At 43.1% G+C, this 20257-nt stretch overlaps 1 protein-coding gene across 1 annotated transcript in view; it reads left to right on the top strand.

Moving 5' to 3' along the window:
- Positions 1–20257, top strand: part of LOC143803642 (uncharacterized) — a 239484-nt gene that overhangs the window by 156072 nt on the left and 63155 nt on the right. The window contains 2 exon segments of the mRNA XM_077281424.1: positions 8739–9949; positions 9951–10129. Of these exon segments, the coding sequence (XP_077137539.1) occupies positions 8739–9949; positions 9951–10129 (1390 nt within the window).

The raw sequence follows: 20257 nt of genomic DNA, 5'->3' as shown, positions 1-20257 counted from the left end.
ATCCCAGTCAATTTTGCATTGAAAAGTCAAATGGCGCTCCTTCCCTTCCGAGCTCTGCCATGCGCCCAAACAGTCGTTTACCCCCACATATGGGTTATCAGCGTACTCAGGACAAATTGCACAACAACTTTTGGGGTCTAATTTCTTCTCTTACCCTTGGGAAAATAAAAAATTGGGGGCGAAAAGATAATTTTTGTGAAAAAATATGATTTTTTATTTTTACGGCTCTGCATTATAAACTTCTGTGAAGCACTTGGTGGGTCAAAGTGCTCACCACACCTCTAGATAAGTTCCTTAGGGGGTCTACTTTCCAAAATGGTGTCACTTGTGGGGGGTTTCAATGTTTAGGCACATCAGGGGCTCTCCAAATGCAACATGGCGTCCCATCTTAATTCCAGTCAATTTTGCATTGAAAAGTCAAATGGCGCTCCTTCCCTTCCGAGCTCTGCTATGCGCCCAAACAGTGGTTTACCCCCACATATGGGGTATCAGCGTACTCAGCACAAATTGTACAACAACTTTTGGACTCCTTTTTCTCCTGTTACCCTTGGTAAAATAAAACAAATTGGAGCTGAAATAAATTTTGTGTAAAAAAAAAAAAAAAATAATTTAAATGTTAATTTTTATTTAAACATTCCAAAAATTCCTGAAACACCTGAAAGGTTAATAAACTTCTTGAATGTGGTTTTGAGCACCTTGAGGGGTGCAGTTTTTAGAATGGTGTCACACTTGGTTATTTTCTATCATATAGACCCCTCAAAATGACTTCAAATGAGATGTGGTCCCTAAAAAAAAATGGTGGTGTAAAAATGAGAAATTGCTGGTCAACTTTTAACCCTTATAACTCCCTAACAAAAAAAAATTTTGGTTCCTAAATTGTGCTGATGTAAAGTAGACAGGTGGGAAATGTTACTTATTAAGTATTTTGTGTGAGATATCACTGTGATTTAAGGGCATAAAAATTCAAAGTTGGAAAATTGCGAAATTTTCAAAATTTTCGCCAAATTTCCGTTTTTTTCACAAATAAACGCAAGTTATATCGAAGAAATTTTACCACTATCATGAAGTACAATATGTCACGAGAAAACAGTGTCAGAATCGCCAAGATCCGCTGAAGCATTCCAGAGTTATAACCTCATAAAGGGACAGTGGTCAGAATTGTAAAAATTGGCCCGGTCATTAATGTGCAAACCACCCTTGGGGGTAAAGGGGTTAATGTCCAGTCCTTGTGTCTGAAGTTCTATCTCTCCAACGTAAAATGGAGAATGTTAAACAGGACATGGATAGAACGTCATTTACAATCACTATGGCAGATAGCCGCTGGTTTATTCACCTGAACTGTAATTGTTTTTATAATGGATTTTAAGATGTAAAACTAAATGGATTCACGCACAATGGCTAAATGATATAATAGAGGTCACTGAAAGGATCATGAATAATGCATGCAAGAGAATAGAAAAAAAAGTACCAGATATAAAAAGTAAATCTGCAATAAACATGTCTCATGTATATATGTAGGAATAAATATATATATATATATATATGTAGATTGTGAGCCCTCGCGGGCAGGGTCCTCACTCCTCCTGTACCAGTTATGACTTGTATTGTTCAAGACTATTGTACTTGTTTTTATTATGTATACCCCTCCTCACTTGTAAAGCGCCATGGAATAAATGGCGCTATAACAATAAATAATAATAATAATAATAATAATATGTAGCAGGGAGCATGTGTCATACCCAGGAGCCCAGGTTGATAAGAGCAGACTTTCCATCCTGCAGTTTCCTTAGACTCCGCTCCTCTCTAACTCTTTTATATCCTCCTTGTCCTTCTGATGTTTCTGAGCAGGAAGATGGGTCCATAGAGACATTTCTAAAATTATGACAAGTGCCTTGATAGTGCGATTGTTCTGAAGTGACAATTTAGCAATGTTCTGGTACCTGGCTTTCCCTGAAAGGCTAAATCAGAGCTGAAACGAAGAATATTAAACTGGTAAAATCAAATTGTACCTATAAGTTAGCCCTTTTCGATGTAGAAGTGACAGGATCCCTAGTAGGTGAAAAGTAGAAAATGAGGTGTTTTATTAATTTAACTTATTTTCTTAAAGCACCACTCCAGCATTTTGTTTTTTTAATGCACGGCTGGAGTGGTGCTTTAAATGTAATTCCCCTGCCCCCTGTCTCATACTCACCTGCCGCCACCTTCATCGTCTTCCATCCCATCGAAAAGTGACCTTCTGGCAGCTCACGTGTGTCATGGAGTAAGCCAGAGGTCACTTTCCAATACTCGTTCTGGCTCTCATTTACTTGCTTTGAGCTCGTGACGTAACTTGTGATTTCTGGCCAGTCAGAAGTTACAGGCACAAGATGGAGCTGCGGGACTGGAGTGCCGTAAGTAAAAGGTGAAGGCGAGTGTAAGAGCGGGGACAGGGGTACGTACTGCACAATGCCCCCATATGGCTGCCCGAAAGATGGTTTCGCACCATCAAAACAGCCAAGAATCAGGCTGGAATTACTGCAGAGGCCTAAGGACAGAGGGGGACTGGCACTTCCGAACCCTTGGATCTATTTTTTGGCAGCGCAGAGTCAGCAGATGAGAGGCTGGAGGGAGGTGAATGGCATGAATTCGGCTCAGAGGATTTTGGTTCAGTTTTTGGGAAGGTATCCGTTATTTCAGGGCTTGGAGGCAGGTCGTTTTAGGAAGTTTGAAACGGCCTATCCCACTTTGACACTACTACAAAAGGTATGGGAGGCAATTAAAAAGGCCCCTGACAAATCTTTCTCCAATATGGTATAACGAAGTATTACCAAAATTTATTAAAATGGGGGAATTCAAAAATTGGAAGTTACTGGGTATTCAATATATGGCCCAAATACAAAATGCACAAGGACTGACACCCTTTCAGACACTACAAGAGATCTACGGGTTACCGGAGGTCTGTAGGTTTCAATATAGACAGCTGAGGCATGCCTACATAACACAGAGTAGAACAGTCAATATGGAGATTCATAAAGATATTCTGGTGGACTATGTTTGCGCGAAGGGGGGAACAAAAGAGGACAAAAGAGGTGGTTTCAGATATTTACAAAGATTTGTTATATACCTTTCTAAACAGGTACCGGATCACAGCAAAAGAGAAATGGGAGGAAGAGTTGGGGAGGAAAGAGGAGGATAAATGGGAAGATATTGTGGAATATGTCCCCCAGTTATCATTAAGTGACCCGGGGAGACTCTCGCAGATCCACGCGCTCCATAGAGTATATAGAACTCCAGATAGGCTGTATAGAGCCGGGTTGGGACAGATCTCTGAGTGTCCGAGGTGTCAGTCCGAGGGGGCAATGTCCGAGGTGGAACTCATATTGGTTAGATGTGAGGGAAGTAATTGAGAATATATGTAAAATTGAAAGGGACCCTGTGATATGCATTTTGGGCTATGTGGAGGAGATCCGGGTGCGTAATTGTCATACACTGGCAATAGCCAGATTGTTATATGTTGCACGGAAATTAATCGCCAGACACTGGATAAGTGAAGAACCGCCGACGCTGCGAGAATTTTACAGACAGTCTGATCTTATTGTTAATATGGGAAAGAGTATTTATGAAAAAAGGAAAGGGGGGAACCTTTGAAACACTGTAGAAAGCGTGGATGGAGAGGGGCTGATCCCAATAGAATGCTATTTTAATGTATATTACTGTCCTGTTGCTGTTCATATATATAATAGGGGGAGGGACAGGAATGGACGGGTAAGGGAGTAATTTGAAATATGTTGTCACGATATGGTATGAAATATCATAAGTTAGTTTCTCTTGTCAGCCCAGGATGTGGGCTAAGAAACCCCCCTTCTCTTTTACTTCAGAGTTGAGCTTGCTTGCCAATGTAGATGGGGGAAGAGAGTTTTATTGACGAAAGGCATTTACGACCAGTATTTCCTGTGGTGGAAAGTGCCCAGCTTTAACTAGATTAGAACCTTCCAGAATATGAAAGTCTTTTGTTCTGTTTTTGGAAGATATTAGGCAACTCGTTTAAGTTAAGACCACGAAAACATATATTTGTAATCTCCATCGAAGGAGCTACCCATCACTCTAAACATGAGCTTTTAACTCCATCTGGTACAGAGGTAGGGATTTCTCTATCAGTGTGCGTGACAAATAGGACCTATTTGATCTCATCGGAATGCCCACGATACTACGAGATGAATGATGGGTATGGTGCGATTATTTTATGTTCTGTAGCGAAGTTACGGGCATCAGATATATTTAATGCCCAGTGAGTAATACTGAAGAAGTAGGAGGGGTTGGAAAAACCAGCCCTTTCTGTGAGGTCACAGGCTGTAGGTTATAAAGTTGCTGGCAGGCTTCCAGGGGGGGAGTTGTGAGTTTTTACCTGAAGCGACCAGACTGAGAGTGCAAATGCACTGGGATAGATGGAAAGCTATCATAGCCTGTTGCCTGCAATGCAATGATCTGAGAATATGTGAGTGTTACCTTTTCTTCATTTAATCCTTTTATTTTTATAATTACCTTGTACATATTTGCAATTGTCTCATTTGTAACATCTTTGTAAAATATTTTATAAACACTGCCTAAAAATCATTTATGGGGTATAATATTTAATACTAGTTCGTTCTTCCTGCCCTAAACCGTACCCTGTCTCTGAAGGGAATTACGCTACTGTTCTGGGGTTGTCTCCAGACCCGTTCAATTGGAGCTGGTGGCAGTGACCGTGTGCCGGCTTTTGGGGGTCACTGTAGCGACTGCGGCTTGATAATTATTGTTCCTGCCTGAGTGGGAGTAGTTATCGCGTCGCTGCAGTGCACCCAATAGCCAGTACATAGCAGGCAGCGTTTCTGGCGACTAATCACCCTAGGTGCAGTACCTAATCTGACCTGACAGTAAGGGGGGCGCCAGAGAGCTGCAAGGTTTAAGTGGAACTGTAAGCGGGATATACACAAATCCCTGCAGTTCATGGTATACTGAAGAGCAGTGGGATACCTAAAATAAGCCCCTGCTGGAAACAAGAGGTCAGTAGCCTCGTGTGTGTTTTTTTTCATCACATTGTGGCAGTGGAGGGATAACTAAGATAAGCCCCCTGCACATGTGATAGCCGTCTGCTGGTCTAAAGTCACCCCAATCCGTGACATATTGTGGGCAGCGGCTAAGGGATCTTGACAATTGGTGACAGTCACGGAGTGAATCGTGACATATGTAAACATGTCTTTTGACAAAATTGCACTTGTCTGTTAATTTGAATTTTGTTAATAAAAATGTATCTGATTAAAAAAAAAAAAGAATGGGGGCAGGGAGCTTACCATTTAAATCGCCACTTGAGCACTAAAAAACAAACCGCTAGCGTGGTGCTTTATTAATTTTTTAATTTTCCTTGTTGTTTACAACAGACATCAACAATGAGAGATGAAATTTGTCTCATCATACGTTTATTTTGGGGTTAACGGGCTGACATTTTTTTAGGCAGGTTTACATCTTGAATTTCTTTTTTTAGGACCTCTGGACTGTGGTCTGATTTTTATTTATTTTACTCACGTATATAGCGCCATCATATTCTGCAGCGCTTTACAGATATCATCATCACTGTCCCCATCGGGGCTCACAATCTACATTCCCTAGGAGTCTTTAGCGTGTGGGTGGAAACCGAAGAAAACCCCAAAATACACGTGGAGAACATACAAACTCCTTGCATATTTTGTTCTTGGTGGGACTTGAACCCCAAAATTCATGACACATTTAGAGGGGACGTCACCAATCCACCAACAGCTGCAACCTTTGATTGGCTGCAGTGGTCAGGTGACTTGAGCAGTGCGTCATCAGATTTATACATCTATATAGGAAAGGATTCTTTACAGTTAGAGTAGTTAAACAATGGAATCCCCTACCACAATACTACATGTTCAAACTATCATGCTGCCTATATTATGGGTTTTATGGAATTGTTTGGGCCATTATTGTCTGTTGTCCTTTGTGCATATTATATATTTTGTGGTCTGGATAGAAACATCTGCCACTATCTCTACAACCAATAATAGTTTAGACTTTCTGGAGACAACAAAACTTATAAACACTATGTTTTCTATTGATTTTCTCCACTTTTATACATAGATTTCTGATATTGTATTTTGTTTTCTTGCCGTTATGCTATTGCCTTAACCTCTTCCCAACCTATGACGCATACGCTGCATCATGAAAGTCGGTGCCAATCTGACCTGTGACGCAGCGTATGCGTCATGGCGGGATCACATTCCTGCAGGTCGGGTGAAAGGGTTAACTGAAATTTCACCCAACCTGCAGAAACAGGGGGACTTGTACTTTAGGGCGGGGGTGGGTTGGTGGGTTGGCATTGCCCTCCCTTGGCTACGGTCGCCCTGGTGACCACTTTGTCACCACCCCCCAGATCTGATTGAAGCTAGCGTCCATGTGACGCTATCTCTCCATTCAATTGTAGAGAGGCGGAGAAAACCATGGCTACCTTGCTGTCCAGCTTCATGCCGTCCGTGGAAGCTGAACAGCGAGGTGCTTTCATGCTGCTCTGCCACATACCGCGATCGCCGCCAGGTACTCCCCTCTGCTGCCCTCCGCTCCCCCCCCGCCCCAATGATCACCCCCTGATCGCTCCCTGCCCAACTGATCTCCCCTCTGCCCCCCTGATCTGCCCCGCTGATCTCCCCCAGCCCCACTGATCTCCCCCCTGCCACGCTGATCTCCCCCGTGCCCCGCTTATCTCACCTCCCTGCTGATCTCCCCTCTGCCCCGCTGATCTCCCCTCTGCCCCGCTGATCTCCCCTCTGCCCCGCTGATCTCCCCTCTGCCCCGCTGATCTCCCCCCTGCCTCGGTGATCACCAACCCTGCCCCAGTTTTCCCATTAGGGTTAGAGTTGGGCTAAAGTTAGGGTTAGGGTTGTGCCTAAAATTAGGGTTAGGGTTGGGGCTAAAGTTAGGGTTGGGATTAGGGGTAGGGTTAGGATTAGGGTTGGGATTAGGGGTAGGATTAGGGTTAAGGTTGGGATTAGGGTTAGGGGTGTGTTGGGGTTAGGGTTGGGGGGTTTCCACTGTTTAAGCACATCAGGGGCTCTGCAAACTTAACATGACGCCCGCAGACCATTCCATCAAAGTCTGCATTTCAAAACATCACTATTTACCTTCCGAGCCCCGACGTGTGCCCAAACAGTGGTTCCCCCCACATATGGGGTATCCGCATACTCAAGACAAACTGGACAACAACTTTTGGGGTCGAATTTCTCCTGTTACACTTGTGAAAATAAAAAATTGCGGGCTAAAAAATAATTTTTGAGGAAATTTTTTTTTATTTTCACAGCTCTGCATTATAAACTTCTGTGAAGCACTTGGGGGTTCAAAGTGCTCACCATACATCTAGATTAGTTCCTTGGGGGGTTTAGTTTCCACAATGGGGTAACTTGTGAGGAGCTCCCATCTTTAGGCACATAGGGGCTCTCCAAACACGACATGGTGTCCGCTAACGATTGGAGCTAATTTTCCATTCAAAAAGTCAAAAGGCGCTCCTTCCCTTCCGAGCCTTGCCGTGCGCCCAAACAGTGGTTTATCCCCACATGTGAGGTATCTGTGTACTCAGGAGAAATTGGCCAACAAACTTTAGGATCCATTTTATCTTGTTGCCCATGTGAAAATGAAAAAATTGAGGCTAAAAGAAAATTTTTGTGAGAAAAAAAGTACTTTTTCATTTTTATGGATCAATTTGTGAAGCACCTGGGGGTTCAAAGTCCGTGGGAGGGGGGTCTAGTTTCCAAAATGGGGTCATTGTGGGGGAGCTCCAATGTTTAGGCACACAGTGGCTCTCCAAACGCGACATGATGTCCGCTAACGATTGGAGCTAATTTTCCATTCAAAAAGTCAAATGGCGCTCCTTCCCTTCCGAGCCCTGCCGTGCACCCAAACAGTGGTTTACCCCCACATATGAGGTTTCAGCATACTCAGGACAAATTGGACAACAACTTTTGGGGTCCGCTTTCTCCTTTTACCCTTGGGAAAATAAAAAAAAATTGTTGCTAAAAGATCATTTTTGTGACTAAAAAGTTAAATGTTCATTTTTTCCTTCCACATTGCTTTAGTTCTCGTGAAGCCCCTGAAGGGTTAATAAGCTTATTGAATGTGGTTTTAAGTACCTTACGGAGTGCAGTTTTTAGAATGGTGTCACTCTTGGGTATTTTCAGCCATATAGACCCCTCAAACTGACTTCAAATGTGAGGTGGTCCCTAAAAAAACGGTTTTGTAAATTTTGTTGTTGCTGGTCAACTTTTTAACCCTTATAACTTCCTAACAAAAAAAATTTTGTTTCCAAAATTGTACTGGTGTAAAGTAGACATGTGAGAAATGTTATTTATTAACTATTTTGTGTCACATAACTCTCTGGTTTAACAGAATAGAAATTCAAAATTTTAAAATTGCGAAATTTTCAAATTTTTTGACAGATTTCCTTTTTTTTCACAAATAAACGCAAAAATTATCAACCTAATTTTACCACTAACATGAAGCCCAATATGTCCCGAAAAAACAGTCTCAGAATCGCTAGGATCTGTTGAAGCGTTCCCAAGTTATAAGCCCATAAAGGGACACTGGTCATATTTGCAAAAGTAGCCAGGTCATTAAGGTCAAAATAGGTTGGGTCATGAAGGGGTTAGCAAAGATTTTTGGTTAATAAAAAAATTTTTTTTTTCCAAAAATAAGAAGGTTTTGTTTCTTTTTTCCAGGTGAAGTCGAGTCGAGAGTCTTCAGTGGACATCACTATTTGTCACCCTCTTATGAAGTAGAAACTAACAATATCAGTCAAACTATGTCAGTGGTGGCCAATGCACCCACGGTCCTTCAGAGCACAGATTTATTTACAGATACTTGTCCCACGTCACTGTCTTTGCATGAGAGAATTCACAAAAACGAAAGGCTATTTCCATGTTCAGAATGTGGGAAATATTTTAGTCGGAAATCTGGTCTCGTGGAACATATGAGATTTCACACGGGTGATAAGCCGTTTTCATGTCCAGAATGTGGGAAATGTTTCCCTCGGAAACCAAATCTCAAGAGACATCTAAGAAGTCACACAGGGGAGAAGCCATATTCATGTTCAGAATGTGGGAAATGTTTTACCGAAAAATCGGGTCTTATTGACCATCAAAGAACTCACACAGGGGAGAGACCATTTTTTTGTCTTGAATGTGGGAAATGTTTTAGTCAGAGACCACATCTTGTGGGACATCTAAGAACGCACAGAGGTGAGAAACCATTTTCATGTTCAGAATGTGGGAAATGCTTTGTCCATATATCATATCTTGTTAAACATCAGAGAACCCACACAGGGGAGAAGCCATTTTCATGTTCAGAATGTGGAAAAGGCTATGTCCACAAATCAAGTCTTGTTATACATCAGAGAACTCACACAGGGGAGAAGCCATTTTCATGTACACAATGTGAGAAGTGTTTTCTCTACAAATCAAATCTTGTTAAACATCTGATAACTCACACGGAGGAGAAGCCATTCTCATGTTTCCAATGTGGGAAATGTTTTAGCGATAAATCGGATCTTATTGATCATCGAAGAACTCACATAGGGGAGAGACCATTTTTATGTCTTGAATGTGGGAAATGTTTTAGTCAAAAACAACATCTTGTGGGACATCTAAGAACGCACAGAGGGGAGAAACCGTTTTCATGTTCAGAATGTGAGAAATGCTTTGTCCACAAATCAAATCTTGTTAAACATCAGAGAACCCACACAGGGGAGAAGCCATATTCATGTACAGAATGTGGGAAATGTTTTGGCCAGAGATCAGGTCTTGTATATCATTTGAGTACTCATACAGGGAAGAAACCATTTTCATGTACACAATGTGAGAAATGTTTTCTCTACAAATCAGATCTTGCTAAACATCTGATAACTCACACAGGTGAGAAGCCATTCTCATGTTTCCAATGTGGGAAATGTTTTAGCGACAAATCAACTCTTACTAAACATCATAGGACTCACAAATAGGACAAGACATTTTAGTGTTCTGATTCGAGGAAATGTCTCAGGTGTGGAACTTTGTGATGTTCATCTCCTTGATATAAATAAACAAGAAGAATATTTGTTAAATATGCTTATTTCGTATATTTATTTAATCAGGACTCTTTACCAGATGCGATATTCTACAGAAAATTTCATGATAGTTCTCATAAAAAATGTAGTGGTTTATTGGATTGTCCACCAAAAAGCATCATTGCAGCAAAACATAAAATAGGTGAAATAGTTACAAAGAGATTGTCCATTTGTCCATATCAAAGTTTGTTCCCCATCTTTCCTGAGATTCTGAATGGTAAATAGCGTCTGTCTCTGTCATGGAGTATGGTAGAAGTCATCATGGCTAACTCGCATACCAGCTGTTCATTCCATTTGAAGTCTGTGTGGAGTCTGAAGTTCCTAGAGAGTGAAGAAGCCCCTAAGTGACCTCCCCCCCTCCTATGAGCCGTGAATATATATATATATATATATATATATATATATATATATATATATATATATATATGTCCCATAGAGCACATGTTCTCTCTATATGGTGTTAACTTTTAATCTGAGCTAAATATACAGGAATAGCACATATGTCAGCGAAACCTTCCACGAGGCTCAGTGCAGAATTGAGTGTAATAATAACTCAATAATTAATATTTAACAATCTTCAGCTTCACTGAGTTAGTTTCAGTCTTTTGTATCAGTGTTGTAACATCAGTGAGTGAGTTTCTGTCGCCTATATTTCTACTTCAGTCATTGGGAGGCACCGCTTTTTGTGGGTGACTGGCAGTCATGTTAAACTTCTGGGACTTTCGGTGCTGCTAAGTCAGGGAGCCATGCGGTTAATTCTTGTCTGGTTTTGGTTACTTCCTGCTGAGACCTGGGCAGGACTGCTTGTTAATTAAACCCCCGGCCGCCTCTGACTTCCACTGACAGTCAATAAGTTCTGCTTATCTGGTCTAAATACTTACTATGGTCCTTGCTTCTCTTGGGTCTCCTGACATCCCGTTTTCTGACTGGTTTGTATTTTCACCACCCGTGACCTCTTGGTATCAATGCAGTGTGATGACCTTTCTTCCCAACAGCTTGCTCCACCAGTCAGCAGCTGACTCTGTGGCCCCAGGTCACGGGGACATGTGTAAGTTTAGATCCCTGTATATGGGCTAAAGTCATGTGACAAGGCTTCTTAAAGGGTTGATTGTATGGGCTATTAGTCTCTTTATGCCAGCTTAGCACTCTATACAAGGAAAAAGGATCCCTTTAGAACTGATGTCAGAGGCCTCTCATCCAGCCAAATCAGATCTCCAGCTTTGCACTGATGAGGGGCAAGCACCCCAAAATACATATCTGCAAAATGGATTTTCTGGTTTAGTTTCTCATCCTAAGTAATTTGGCAAGGGTCAATAATGAGTTGATAATTGACTTTTAAAATTGCTGTCCCTAACAGGTGGTGCTAAAATTCAGGTTCTCTTTCTCTCTGAAGAGGCTATTTGCAACTAATATTGACATGTGTATTTACTGTCAAACTAGTAGAAGTAAACTGACGTTAATTTTAGTTGAGCACCAGGATCAATATACCAGGAGATATCGGATCAAAGAAAAGAGGGCAAGACAAAGGGATAGTCAGAACAGGTTCCAAGGATCAGGCAGCAGAAGATTAGAACAACAGAATCAGGCAAACACAAGGAAGCACAAACTACGTCTGGCAGGGATCAGAGGCAGACAGCTCAGTTAAATAGCTTGGGCAATCTCCAGAACACCTGAAATAAGTCCCACACCTCACAAGTCACAGATTGGACAGATTGCTGTCAATCAAAACATTGACAACTCAACATGACCCAGTTTCCATACGACAGTACAGCAATCACTCACTGAGAGGAGGAATCGTGAAAACATGACATTTCACAGACTGTGGGTAGTGGCGGCAGTGATAAGGAGAGGAGCTGACATACTGTCAAAAGTTCAAAACTTTTCATAGGTAAATCTGCTTCTACACTTCTCAGCTTGTGAACAGATGATATCATAGCTGCTATTGGAGTATGCTCAAAAGCTGTCAGAATGTAGAGGAAACACACAAGCTCAACCTGTTTATTCAATGTCAGTCCTGCAGAGCTCAAAACATCATCATTATTATCATTGCTGCATGTGAAACAGTATTGAAGAAAAAATGGCAACACTTTAAGAAGATGGAAGTGTTGCCCACGTTTCCCCTGAAAGACACATGTATTGCTACAATATACACTGCTCAAAAAAATAAAGGGAACACTAAAGTAGTGGAATGTGTTGAGAACAATAAAACATAAAAATGATCAAAGTAAAAAAGAATAGCCCATGGAGGTCTTGATTTGGAATGATGCTCAAAATCAAATTATAGGCTGATTCAACTTCAGTGGAAATGCTTCAAGACAAGGAAATGATGTTCAGTTGTGTGTGTGGCCTCCATGTGCCTGTATGACCTCCCTACAACGCCTGGGCATGCTCCTGATGAGGCGGCGGATGGTCTCCTGAGGGATCTCCCAGACCTGGACTAAAGCATCCGCAAACTCCTGGACAGTCTGTGGTACAATGTGACGTTGGTGGATGGGGCGAGACATGATGCCCCAGATGTGTTCAATCGGATTCAGGTCTGGGGAACGGGCGGGCCAGTCCATGGCTTCAATGCCTTCATCTTGCAGGAACTGCTGACACACTCCAGCCACATGAGGTCTGGCCTTGTCCTGCATTAGGAGGAACCCAGGGCCAACCGCACCAGCATATGGTCTCACAAGGAGTCTGAGGATCTCATCTCGGTACCTAATGGCAGTCAGGCTACCTCTGTCAAGCACATGGAGGGCTGTGCAGCCCTCCAAAGAAATGCCACCCCACACCATTACTGACCCACTGCCAAATCGGTCATGCTGAAGTATGTTGCAGGCAGCAGATCGCTTTCCATTCTGTCTCCAGACTCTATCACATGTGCTCAGTGTGAACCTGCTTCCATCTGTGAAGAACACAGGGTGCCACTGGTGAATTTGCCAATTCTGGTGTTCTGTGCAAATGCCAATCGTCCTGCATGGTGTTGGGCTGTGAGCACAACCCCTATTTGTGGACGTCGTTCAGTCAGACCATCCTCATGGAGTCGGTTTCTAGCCGTTTGTGCAAACACATGCACATTTGTGGCCTGCTGGAGGTCATTTTGCAGGGCTCTAACTGCTCTTCCTGTTCCTCCTTGCACAAAGGCTGAGGTAGCGGTCCTGCTGCTGGGTTGTTGCCCTCCTCCAGCCCCCTCCTCGTCTCCTGGTGTGCCTCTGGACACTATGCTGACAGACACAGCAAACCTTGCCACAGCTCGCATTGATGTGCCATCCTGGATGAGCTGCACTTCCTGAGCCACTTGTGTGGGTTATAGAGTCCATCTCATGCTACCACAAGTGTGAAAGCACAACCAACATTCAAAAGTGACCAAAACATCAGCCAGAAAGCATTTGTACTGAGATGTGGTCTGTGGTCCCCACCTGCAGAACCACTCCTTTATTGAGGGTGTCTTGATAATTGCAAATAATTTCCATCTGTTGTCTAATCCATTTGCACAACAGCAGGTGAAATTAATTGTCAATCAGTGTTGCTTCCTAAATGGACAGCTTGATTTCACAGAAGTTTGATTTACCTGGAGTTATATTCTGTTGTTTAAGTGTTCCCATTTTTTTGAGCAGTGTGTGTGTGTGTGTATATATATATATATATATATATATATATATATATATATATATATATATATATATATATATATATATCACACAGTATATTTACTCTGCATGTCTCCAAAATACTGAGCTTTATTGTCTGCACAGCTCAGTATTTATCAGGCACCAATAATCAGACAAGTTGTTTTGCCCTCTAGCACTTTATTGGTTCTTTGGTGGCTTTGTTAGAGTCTTGGTGAGAGTCAGGGAGGGTCAGTCAACGTGGAGCAGGGGCGCCCCTTAGCTACCCAGGGTGCCAACCTCCACTGTCAGGAAGGGTCATCCTTTGGGTCACGCACATTCTATCTTCCCTAGACTCTTCCTATTTATGACATTTTTTTAAATTTATTGTTCCATTGTTGCATATCCCGGTCGATAACTTCCATGGGACTATTGCTTCAAGACCCTGCACCAACTCCTTTTTTAAGAAATAATAGTGGTATTTTTTGATTTTTTTACGAAATTAATAAAGGTTATTTTTTGTATAAATCAAGTTTATTGAAGCAAATGAGCAATACAGAAATGGAACAACGCTGAAACACATTTGTTAAAATCAATAGGATACAACCCATAATTCAGACAAGAAGGGAAAGTCCCAGCGGTTTCCGGGTGCTATTGGCCAACGCCAATGATATCACTTTCGATTTAGCAATAATATCTTTCATTATGAAACATATAAACAACAACTAAAGAAATTGTGCATTACTAACTATATTTAGTCATTTATTTTAGTAGAGAAAGTCACTAAGTAGAAAAGATAGTGAGAAAGAGAGAAAGTTAAAGAAAGGAAAAAGGGAGGAAAAAAGAAGGAAATGCGGGTAGAAATGGGAGGGTATGATAAGAACGGGAAATGCAACACCTCCCCCGGGTGGACCCCAAACCCCCTGCGGCGATGGAAAAGTCAGTATATCGCTGACATTGTTTTTTTGGGGGGGTAAATATAATTTTTATTAAAGATATTATATATAAGTAACTGGTAAATCATGGTACAGACCTATCACACCGAACTGGTGGAAGGTGAACAGCTCACCCAGGGGGGAGATAGAAAGAGGAGAAAATAGAGGGGGGAGCCCAAGTAGGCGGGGCTCAAGAAAAGAAATATAGAGTTAGAACACGAAAAGAAAAGAAGAGTAGCTTAGTAATCGACTGTAAAATAGACAGGTGTATTCAGGTAAACAGGTCAGGGAAACGAGCAGAATCTTTAAATAGAATCCATTCAGTCCAGATACTTAAAAAGGAGACCCTTGTCTGTGAAAGGTCTGCATTAATTTCCTCCATCCTAAAGATGGTTTCAAATTCTGAAAACCACTCCACAATATCGGGGGGAACCGGGTCTCGCCATCGGCGGGGGATCACCGTCCTAGCAACCGCTAGGCAGAATTTAAGGATGTCCTTTTTTTGGGATCCCACCGAATCGGGAATCATGGATAGCAATGCCATCTCCGGAGTACCGGTGATGTGCTTGCCTGTGATCAAACCATAATTTCGGAACACTTGGTCCCAGAATGTTCTAATCAAGGGGCAGCCCCACCAGATATGCAAAAGGGAGCCAATGCCATTTCCACACCTCCAGCAGCAGCTTGAAATTGAGGGAGAAAATTTGTGTAACCTGTCAGGAGTGAGGTACCACCTATATTGCAGTTTATAGCCCTTCTCCGAGGCCTCATTGGAACTCGGGAGTTTATGGTTCATCAGGAAGCAACGCTCCCATTCCTCATCCGACAAAGTCTGCCCCAAATCCCTCTCCCAAGCAGACTGGAAATAGAGCCTTGCGTCAGAGACAGGTGTTGAAAAAATTGAGTAGAGGGAAGAGATTCCCCTGCTCGGGGCGTCTCCACCGGCAAACAACAGTTCCAAGGGAGAGAGTTCACAGTTCGAGCCCCTTGGCAAATTCAAAGAGGCCAGGAAGGACCGGACCTGCAAATACTCCCACCAAAGAAGTTTAGTGGAGGGAGATTGAGTTTGGAGGGAACAGAGGGTGGGAATCTCTCCACGCTGTAAGAGATCACCAACCCGTATGTCATCCTCGTATTTCCATCCCATGAAGGCTTTCCTGTGAATGCCCGGAGGAAATGCCGGGTTGCAAAAAATAGGTGTAAGAAGGCTGGCCCCAGGAGGAGCGGACCCCTTCACACCACTGCAGTGCCATGCCCTCATAGCCTCTGAGGTTAGGAAGGAAAATCTCCCCCGTTGAAGAGCATATTGCTTTGGGATCCACTGTAGATAATGAAGAGGCAAATCGGACCATTCTTGTTCCAACTCTACCCATTTTTTAAATTTAATTTTATATTTCCAGTCCAAGAGGCGAACTAATATGGCCGCCCTGCAATAGTTTCGGAGGTTGGGTAGACCCACCCCACCAAACTGGCGTGGGCTAGATAAAACCTTGTAACTCACCCTCGGTGTTTTCCCCTTCCAGATAAAACGGGAAATCAAGGACTGTATGTTAATAAAAAACGATTTATGTGGCCAAATGGGAATCGCCTGAAAGATATAAAGAAATCTCGGCAGGATATCCATCTTAACCACCTGAATCCTACCGAGCCACGACAGCCTCAATGGGCCGTAAGACTCCAGAAGGGATCCTACCCTGTTCAAAATGACCTGATGATTCAAAGAAAATAATTGAAGAGGATCTGAGGTGAGGTTCACCCCGAGATATGAAATCTGATCCTGTTGCCATCTAAAGGGGAAGGTCTGCTTCAAGGAAGCCACCACGGAAGAAGATAGAGAAATGTTTAGGACCTCAGTTTTGGAGTAATTAATCTTGAAGTTGCTTAAATCCCCGAAGGATTCGAACTCCTTCATAAGCACTGGAAAAGAGATGACTGGGTCAGAGACGAAGAGGAGGATGTCATCAGCAAATAGGGCCGTTTTATGGTTAGAGTTTCCAACCTGAATCCCTGAGATACTGTCATTAATTCGGATAGCCTTAGCCAAATGCTCAATAACTAAAACGTATAATAGGGGCGACAACGGGCAGCCTTGTCTAGTACCGTTCTGGATATAAAAACGATCGGACAAGGATCCATTGACTCTAACACGAGCTGAGGGTTTTGAATATAATGACATAATTTTCCCCAGGAAATTGGATTGTAAGCCAATATGGGTCAGGGTCTCCCGTAGAAAGTCCCAATGGACTCTATCAAAGGCCTTTTCCGCTTCGATCGACAGAAGACAAAGAGGGGACTTTTGCATCTTGGTCCTCTCAATAAGGAGAAGAGACCTGATAATGCTGTCCCGCGCCTCCCGGCCCTTGACAAAGCCCACCTGATCAAGGTCGATAATAGATGGGAGAAGTCCCGACAATCTGTCAGCCAGTACCTTAGCAAATAATTTTACATCGACGTTGATCAGGGAGATTGGCCTATAACTCCCAGCCAGCAGGGGATCCTTATTAGGCTTTGGCAGAACAGAAATATGAGCCTCTAGGGACTGGGGGGTGAAACTATTCTCCTCAGAAATCGCATTAAAGGTGAGGACCATTTGGGGAAGCAAGTCAGATAGAAGGGATTTATAGAAAAAGGGAGTGAACCCATCCGGCCCAGGACATTTAGAGGTGGACGTAGATTTAACAGCTTCTGCCAGCTCCTCAGGGGTTACGTCCTTTTCCAGGACCGCCAAATCCGCCTCAAGGAGGGACGGGACCTTGATCCTATTCATATAAGATTTTATTTTATTTTTCAACGTGGTGGGATCCAAATCAGCGAACCTGCCCCTAATGTTGTATAGGGATTTATAGAACTTTTGAAAGACCTCTAGGATCTCCTCATTACTATGGACCAGTTGGCCCTTATCATTTTTGAGTGATGAGATAAGGGTGGGACCCGATCTGGGATGAAGCAGTCGTGCTAGAGGGCGCCCACAAACAGCTCGTTTGTAGAAAAACCCTTTAGTTCTTTCCTTGTCACCCATAAACCGTCTATCCAGCAGGCCTTTAAGTTCAAGCCTTTTTGTAGTGAGCTCGACCAAAGTCACAGAGGACCTCGAATTCTTATGCCTGCTTTCCAGGGTCTGAATTTGTGACAGCAAAGCGTCTATTTCCTCAGTCTGAAGTTTTTTGATTCTAGCCCCATGTTTGATTAAGGTGCCTCTCATGATGCACTTCAGTGCTTCCCATTTAATTGCCTGAGGTGTGGGATCTGACGCATGAGTATGGGCAAACGCTGCAATGTCAGATTTCAAATCACTCAAACAGGTGGTGTCTCGTAAAAGGTTGCCATTCAATTTCCATGAGAATTTTTTCATAGCCAGCCCGGGTATCTCCAAGGACAGAAAAATAGGGCAATGATCCGACTGAACCATATTACCAATCTTGGCATCAGGTCTCCAAGATAAAACCCCCCTGCTGACCAGAAAAAGGTCAATTCTGCTGTAGGAGTTATGTGGAGTAGAATAGAAAGTATAATCCTTACCTCTAGGATTGAGGATTCTCCAAACATCTATCAGATGAAGTTTAAGTAAGAATTTTTGTAGGGCTCTCACCTTTCTCGATGGGACCACCCCCCGACCAGAGGAGGTCTCTAGTTTGGGATCAAAGACAAAGTTAAAATCACCACCTATCACAACCTGGCCCTCCGCAAAAGAAGACAATTTTAACAATAGAGACTTACAGACCTTAGGCTGTTCCCGGTTCAGGAGATACCAGTTAACTAGGGTCAGGATCCGTTCAGCAACTTTAACTTTCATAAAAATATAGCGTCCCCCTTCATCTATGACCTTGTCTATCAATATGATATTTAAATTCTCACAAAAGGCTATTGAGACACCTTTTGTCCTCGAATCGGGGTTGGAACTATGGGACCATCTATCATAAAGTTTACCCCCGACAACTGGTATCCGGTCAGCTATAAAATGAGTTTCTTGAAGAAAAAGTATCTGAACCCCTAGCTTGTGCATATCTGTAAGTACGTGGCTTCGTTTTTGGGGAGTATTGAATCCCCGTACATTTAGGGAACCAAATTTTAAGGAACCCATTTTTCAATAGAATGTCGAGTACCCAACCGTTAGGCCCCAAAAAGGGGGTTATCCTGCCACCTGAGAGATGAGAACAGAAAACAAGACGCAGCAAATTAGAAGAAAAAGAAGAGAAAAAGAGTAGGCAAATATAGAAGAAAAAAGGAATGTAGCAGAAAATTGTACCCCCGGGGGAGCTGAAAATTAAAAACTCTTACTTAAGATATGGGGTATAGTCGTTTCACGAATATCACGGTTTGGACCAACCGTATAACCCCTTAACGGGTCGTGTCCTTTCCACTGAAGAAAGGAAGAAAGTCAAAACAATATATAACAAAATAAATCGTATACCGACGAGTTCGATAAACAATATAGCTGTATAACACACCATGTTCCCCGGCGAACATCCCTGAGACAAAAAAAATACACAAAATTACCCAGTACAACCGAACCACCAGAGGGGGAGGGAAAGGGAGAAGAAAAAAAGGGGGGGGGAAGGGGTAATCAAAGGAGAGGAGAGGGAGGGGGAAGAATAAGAAGGGGGAAGGAAGAGAATGGAATAGTGGAGAGGGAAGGGAAAATGACCAAGGGAAAAGAGCAAAGCATATATCATCAACACGGCCATTACTGCCTAAAGCTAGACCAAAGACCTAAAGGTCTACAACCGACTGAACCAAAAATACTGGACGCTTGCAAATCAGCCGTCTTCAGATACATCATTACAGTTCTGTCCTCTACCACGAGAACTAGTGCGGCCTCTTCCACGGTTACGACGCTCCCTCTTTCGGCGCTGTGGCATAGGGCCCATATCCTGACCAACGGAATAAGGCCAGTCAGGGAATTGTAAGCCCGGATCCTCGAGGTTCAAGAGGGAGAGAAATGAACGATGCTCCCTGGGGTGAGATAAGGACACCATCTGGGTTCCCCGCCGAACCTGAAGGCAGAACGGATATCCCCAAGAATAGGGGATCTGGCTCTGGCGAAGGAGGTTAAGTAGAGGTCGCAGAGCTCTCCTCTTTTGGAGGGTTCTCCGTGACAGATCCGAGAGGAACTGTAATTGGTAATCTTGGAATCGGATCTCCTGGGTCTTTCTGGAACAGTTGAGGATTTCTTCCTTAACTTGGTACCTATGAAAACGACAAATCACGTCTCTAGGCAGACCTCCATCCTCAGGGGGAGGACCCAGCGACCTATGAGCTCTGTCAAATTCAATACCCAACTCTGGGGCAGTGTTCCTAATGGAGTTGAACAGAGTTTGAAGAGTCGCAGTTAGGTCACTGGTTTGGACTGATTCCGGTAGACCCCTCACTCTCAGATTTTGCCTTCTCTCCCGATTCTCCAAGTCCTCCATATGATCTAGAAAGCTCTCAAAGGTGGACATCTGGGCTGACAGTTTATCCTCAAGGGCTAGGATCTTGTTGGAGAGATTTTCCACAGTAGTGTCAGTAAGTGTGACTCTGCCCGCCAGAGCTGAGACGTCCCCTCTCAGGGCCATAGTTTCAGCTTTAAAGGAGTTCTCCACCCTGGAGATAAAGCCCTCAAGTTCTTC

This window comes from Ranitomeya variabilis, chromosome 2, assembly GCF_051348905.1.
Source record: "Ranitomeya variabilis isolate aRanVar5 chromosome 2, aRanVar5.hap1, whole genome shotgun sequence".
Lineage (NCBI taxonomy): Eukaryota > Metazoa > Chordata > Amphibia > Anura > Dendrobatidae > Ranitomeya > Ranitomeya variabilis.
This window is presented reverse-complemented; position numbering and strand designations above follow the sequence as displayed.